The 6588-nt window shown below is 57.2% G+C and overlaps 1 protein-coding gene across 1 annotated transcript; it reads right to left on the bottom strand.

The window, feature by feature from the left end:
* Positions 1–2083: 2083 nt before the first annotated feature.
* On the bottom strand, positions 2084–4325 carry FZD10 (frizzled class receptor 10). Its single transcript, XM_049865942.1, has one exon. The coding sequence runs from the start codon at positions 3972–3974 to the stop codon at positions 2229–2231; it is 1746 nt and encodes a 581-aa protein (XP_049721899.1). The 5' UTR covers positions 3975–4325; the 3' UTR covers positions 2084–2228.
* Positions 4326–6588: the final 2263 nt, after the last annotated feature.

Raw genomic sequence — 6588 nt, forward strand, 5'->3', positions numbered from 1 at the left:
CCCAGGACTTAACCTCTGCATCATCAGGGCTCCTTTGTAAAGATTACAGCTGGGAAAACCCTATGTGGCAGTTCTACTCTGTAACACATGGGGGCGCCGTGAGTCGGAATGGACTCTTCCAAGAATTTTTTTTTTTTTTTTTGGTTTAGCCCTGGTGGCACAGTGGTTAAAAGCTTGGCTGCTAGCCAAAAGGTCACCAGTTCGAATTCACCAGTGGCTCCTTGGAAACCCTACGGGCTAGTTCTACCCCGTCCTATAGGGTTGCTATGAGTTGGAATTGACTCCATGACAACTGGTTAATGGGAATACCAGTGAGCACAGGACAAGCATGGAGTGTCATTAAGTACCAAACTGATTATTATTTTCTTCCTAAGGACTCACACACACTTAGCTACCTGACCCTATCCAGACGTATAATCTGTTTGGTAAATGCGGCCCCCCTGCCTGGGCTGCTGCAAAGCCAGCCCACACCGGACCACCGTACAGTGCCTACTCCAGGTACAACGGGACCCCAGCAGGTTACCCGGACGCAACACTGATATCATTCTCTTCATTGGCCGGTTCCATTCTTCAAAGATATTAAAGCCATGGAGTCAACCTGACTCACGACGACCCCATATGTGTCTGGGCAGAACTACACTCCATAGGGTTTTCAGTGGCTGATTGTTCTGAAGTCCATCAACAGGCCTTTCTCCTGAGGAGCCTCTGGGTGGACTCAACCTCCAACCTTTTGATTAGCAGGTGAGCATGTTAACTGTTTGAACCACCCAGGGACTCCCCAAAGATATTACGGTCAAGTCCCTTGTGTACCCAAACTTAGGAGATAAGGCTCTCCCTGTGAATTCTGTCTACAACCAAACCTTCTGTCCAACTACCAAGAGTCATAGAAACAATTTTCAACTTTGCACATTCCCTGCATGCAATTCCTCTGAAACTCACACTCAGAATGGAATTATTCTGCCAATCTGGGAATCCACCTCTCTGTGATTTCAGACAGGAGTGATCTCTAGAGAGAGATGCACACCCAGCATTTGCTTGAGAAGCAGAGGGAGAAAGTTTTCCTCCTCTGCACACATGCAGAAAGAAGGGAAACCTCGGAACACGCAGGGACTAGCAGCAAACTAAAGACCATATTTTATTTTTAATAAAATAGTGGAGCATGGAAAATATCATATATGACAGACATCCACAAGCAGGAACCACACTCTCCCGGCCTAGTAAAGAGAACACACTTAGACAAAGTTTGTCTTTACCACACCAGTGCTTCTTGATCTGTCCAAAGAAATGGTTTGTTTAACAATAGACAGAGTCAATAAGCCCTTCGGGTACTTTTGAATGAGGCTTCTCCCTTTTTTTCCCCATCCTTTCCACAAATCAGTTCAAATGTGTATAACATTGGCTTGGTTTCCATTAAAAAGCCACAAAATGTAACGCTAAAGGGTTTCGAGGGCTGGGCCTCTTAGTTCTTTTGTTAGGAGGTCCCTTTTGTTGTCTTTATGGACAGCAAAATACTTGTTTCTCTTTTTATTTTCATGGAAAGAAGGGGGAAAATGTATTGCACATCGTTGCGATTCGCAAATGTTAGGGTTTGGTGGACGCTGCTGGAGAAAGACCATTTGCAAAGGCTAGAGCCTGGACTCTATCTGGGTCACTCCAAATGCGTGTGCTAGCGTGTGGTGCGTGTCAAAGTTTTCCTGCCTTTCAGTTTGCACAGAAGCTGCCCTCTTAGCAGCAGCAGTCTTTCTGAGGGTGGGCCCCTGGGTTGGCTCATTTGTTAAGGAGGGACCCTGGGCTCCCTCTGAAACCCAGCAGAGGCCCTTTAGCTTGCAAAGAAGCTGTCTCTTCTCTCATTTGTAAATGTGCAGGAGGGCCAGCTCAAACACAAAGATGTGTATTTATGGAAGGTTCTAAACAAAAGTTTTCTTCTGAGGCCTGAATCAACTACTTTACCACAAATCGGTTACAGAAGAGCCACTTAAATGGCAAGATTTCCTTCACTGGAAAAAAAAAAAAAGCAAAACCCAAACCCTTTAAGTACATTTTTTTTTCTTTCAGTGTATCACAGCATCCTGAATTTCAGGGTACAAACTTTTTATTTTTCTCTTTTACTTAAAAAAAAAAAAAAACACACAAACCAACCAACCAACCAAGGGAAGCACCATGTTTCAGCTCTGGGCGCCATTGAATCCTCTCGGGGAAGTTTTCCCGGCCGCCTTCCTCCTGCTTGCTCACACACAGGTGGGAGGCGGGGCGGGGATTTCGTATTTCCCGTGATGGGTTTTTTGCGGGTGCTGGGCTTTTTTGTAAATCCCACTGCTGGTGACCACGCTGGCGGGTTTCCGCCTGCTCTTCTTCTTCAGCCTACGGCTGCAGACGCTCTGCCAGGACTGCAGAGTCTTTGAGGTCCAGATCCACATACCGCTGGTGATACCCACAACCAGCAGCATGAACACCTTCACCATGAAGATCTCCACGGCGGGGATGGAGGCGGCCATCAGGCAGTCCACGTTCTTGGTCTGGTTGTTCACTCTGCACTTGTGCTGCGTGGCTAGGACTTTCCAGTAATCCATGTTGAGGCGTTCGTAGAAGTAGCAGGCGATCACACAGGTGGCCGGCACCGTGTAGAGCACGGAGAAGACTCCGATGCGCACCATGAGTTTCTCCAGCTTGTCCGTGTTCTCCCCGCCCGTCTTCATCACCCTCCGGATGTGGAAGAGGGCCACGAAGCCCGAGAGAATGAAGGAGGTGCCGATGATGAGGTAGCAGGCCAGGGGGATGAGCACGAAGCCGGTGAGGGCGTTAACGTCCATGCTGCCCACGTAGCACACGCCGGTGAGCTCGTCCCCCGCCACCCTGCGCATCACCAGGATCAGGATGGTCTTCACCGCGGGGACGGCCCAGGCCGCCAGATGGAAGTAGCTGCTGTTGGCCTCGATGGCCTCGTGGCCCCACTTCTTGCCGGCCGCCAAGAACCAGGTGAGCGTGAGGATGACCCACCAGAGCGAGCTGGCCATGCCAAAGTAGTAGAGAACCAGGAACACCAGCGTGCAGCCGGTGCTCTCCAGGCCCTCCTGGATGACATAGAGCTGCCCGCTGTCCCGGTCGCAGGCGATGCTCTCTGCGCCCGCAAAGAGGCGGATGATGTAGCCCACCGAGTAGACGCAGTAGCACATGGACAGGAAGATGATGGGGCGCTCGGGGTACCTGAAGCGATGAGGGTCGATGAGGAAGGTGAGCACCGTGAAGGCGCTGGAGAAAAAGCAGAGCACGGACCACACAGCCAGCCAGACCACGGCGAAGCGCTTGTCGTCGCGGCTCCAGTACACGTCCACGCCGGGCGTGCAGAGCGGCGCGCACGACGCGCTCTTCTCCACGTGGTGGAACTTGCCGGGGTTGTCGCAGCCAGCGCGCGCGGACGCCCCGTCCTTGAGCTGCTGCTCCTGCGAGCTGTGCGGCCGCTGCGGCCGGAAGAGCGGAGGGAACATACCAGAGCCCCGCGTGGGCTCGTCCGAGCCGTTGTTGGGCGCCTCCATGCACAGGTAGTTGGGGTCGTTCTTGTTGGGGAGTTTGCTGCAGTCCAGGGAGTCGGGCCACTTGAAGTTGAACTGCTCCATGATCGGGGAGCATTTGAGCCGGGCCTGCTCGCACATGACCCGGCAGGCGGGGATAGGGGTGGAGACTTGCTCGGTGCACATGGGCGCGTACAACGAGCACAGGAAGAAGCGGAGATGGCCGTGGCAGCCGTACTCCACCAGCGGCGCGAACTCGTGCAGCTGGATGGCGGCCTCGCGCTGGTTCTCGTGGCCCATCAGGTTGGGCATGCGGGTCATGTTGTAGCCGATGTCCTTGCACATCGGTATCTCGATGGGCTGGCACTTGCCGTCGCCCGGACGCTCCATGTCCATGGAGCTGATAGCCGCGCACGACCCCATCACCTGCAGGACCAGCCACAGGCGGGGGCTCGGGCGCTGCATGGTGGCGTCGGAGGTGGCCCCACCGGGAGGTCCGCGCCCCTCACAGACGCCGCTCCCGGGCCCGGGCAGCTGGCCCCGGCTGCCCGCCTCGGCTCGGGCCCCCGCCCATGCCCGCCCCTCCTGGCCCGGGCGGTGCGCACGGCGCCACCGGCCCTGCAGTCGGTCTCTTGGCTCCGCGGAGCGGCGGGGCCGGAGGGGAGAGGAGCAAAGTTTCCAACAATACCGGGACGGGAGGGAAGCCCCCGGAGCTCTCGGTGCCGCCGCCCGCCGCGGGCTTCCACTCCCTCCGCGGCCAACTTTGGCCTCTTCGTGGAGCGCCCGGGCGGTGCGTCCGGAGGGGCTGGCGGCTCGCGGCGCTCCTCCCGCCCAGCGCCGGCCTCAGCCGGGCCCAGCCAGCAGCTGTTCGGAGCTCTGCGTCCCGGGATGAGAGACTCGCAAAAATGAGAAGGGGGAAAAAGCCAAGCGGTGACAGGCCCCGCCCCCGCGCCGCCCGCCCCGCCTCCGCCCTCCCTTTGCATGAGAAAGCGGAGCGGCCCAGGGCGGTCCTCCTCCTGCCGCAGCCGCCCGCTCCCCGGCCCCGCGGGGGCCGAGCCCCCTGCCGGACGCCGGGCCCCGCAGCGCCGCGACCCGTCCGCCCGCCCGGACACCCGCCTGGGCTCCGCGGTCCCCGTGCGTCCCGCCGCCTCCTGCGCCCTCTCTCTGCCCTGCCTCCAACTTCGCCGAGCGCCGCCCTCCCCGACTGCGCCCCCTTCCCGGGTGGCCCTGGGATTTTCCTGGGCACCCCAAAGGCGTCGAGGCTCCTGGGAGGTCGGAGACTGGCCCGAGAGGGGGTGGGGGGGCCGGGGCGCATCTTCCGCGAGTTTTATGGCGGGTCCCGGGCTGAGAGCGCTTTCAAAGAGCGGCGGGATTTGCGTTTTACAGCCGGGCCATAAACGGGCCCTCCGCTTGTAAAGCTGCCGCGCTGCCCGGAGTGGGCAGCTCAGCCGGCTCGGGGCTCCGGCTCCGGAGGAGTCGCTTTGAAATTTCAAAGAGGAGCGCGCAGGGCAGGGGGAGGGGCGGTGGGAATCCAGATTTTTAGAGCCGCTCCTCCGAGAGCTCCTCGAAGCAGGAGGGAGGGGCTGGGCGGGGGCTTCCTGGGATGTTCGCGCCCCGGGGAAGTCGGGGTTTGGCTGGTTCCAGAGTTGCCCCCGCCCCCAGCAGCGCCGCAGAGCTGAGGGGCCTCGCGCCAGGGCTGGGATCCTTCTAGGCAGCCGAGTTTATTTATTATAGGAAGTCATTTGTTCGCTGGGTATTTATATTATTTGAGGAGTGATTTGCCAGGCCTGCGCCCTCCCGGTTGGAGACCGGTAAGAGGATACGGAGTTGGAGGCGGGTGGAGGGTGCCTGCTGCGGCCGCTCGGCCCGGGGACCCCGGTTCCCGGGCCGCGGAGCCGCGTACGTCGCGCAGCTCGTTTTCGTGGAAAGTGAAGAAGGAGCGCCCTGGCCTCACGCCCTGAGCTCACCCGTTTGGGATCTGCGCCATCTCGATAGTGACAAAGTCACTTAGGACATCTCCCGCGCCCCCGCCCTTTTCCCCCCACATAGGGCGTGGGCGGCAGACTCCCACACCCACCCCACCTCTCCAAGGGATACGCAAGGTGCTCCACCCTGCATTCTGGATTAACCCTTAAACAAACAGTGCCCTAGGAGGTGGTCCTGGCCTCTCTCCTGTTAGAGGCCCTCAAGGTCAGGCTGTTTTTAAAGTTCTGAAGCTCCCAGGATCACGAATTTCATCTCTCCCTGCCTCCAGGGGGACCGCTGGAGGACTCCCTACTCTGTGAGCAGACAGACCTCCTTTTTCCTCCTCTCCATTTACTCCGAGGTGGAGACCTGAGAGAGCCGTACAGGGTGGTAGATGGCACTGGACATCCGGTGCTGGGACTGCCCATTCTCGTCTCTTCCCCCCGCCCCCCCATGCCGGGCTTTGCAGGAGCTGGACTCCTCCCCCCCGCCACCCCAATGGGAGACGCTGCAGGGTCACCAGGCCTCTCTAGGAAGCGCCTAGGAAGGGGGAGCTGTCCCGCGAGCAGCCGGTGTAAGCAGTGGCAAAGGCGGGGGCGCTTCTCCAGAGAGGGCTTTATTAATAGAGTATTGGGTTTTATATAAAAGGGGTCGGTAAGAAACTGAAGGACTCTTCAGACCCTCCCATTCAGTCATTCAACAAACATTTAGTGGTAAAACAGGTTGGGACTAGCCCAAGATGATAGAAAGAATGGGGAGGCCCTGAGCCCATCACTGACTCCCCAGCCCTGGTACGCTGAATCTTACTGTGAGAGCCTAGAAGAAGTTGGCGGGAGGAGGTGGAAAAGAGGCAGAAGCTAAGGCAGTCTGGGCAACCCCTCCACTGTGTTGTTATTTCTCCAGTAGGGGGAAAAAAATCACATGTTCTTAAAAAGACTTCCATTTTTCTTGGGATAGTTCTTGTTGTTTTTAGTTTGGTGAGTTATTTTCACAACCCCGAAGTTGAAAAAGACTCAGTGGATGTCACTTGGCTTTTCTAGAATTTTCCTTGCAAGGGCCCTTCATTGGCACCTCTTTCTATCCTTTCCTTTTTGTTTCTTTCCCTCAAAAACTA

This window comes from Elephas maximus, chromosome 22, assembly GCF_024166365.1.
Source record: "Elephas maximus indicus isolate mEleMax1 chromosome 22, mEleMax1 primary haplotype, whole genome shotgun sequence".
Taxonomy (NCBI): Eukaryota; Metazoa; Chordata; class Mammalia; order Proboscidea; family Elephantidae; genus Elephas; species Elephas maximus.

Bases quoted from the DNA above. Each gene is read 5' to 3' on its own strand.
- FZD10 (XM_049865942.1), bottom strand. From the start codon at position 3,974: ATGCAGCGCCCGAGCCCCCGCCTGTGGCTGGTCCTGCAGGTGATGGGG.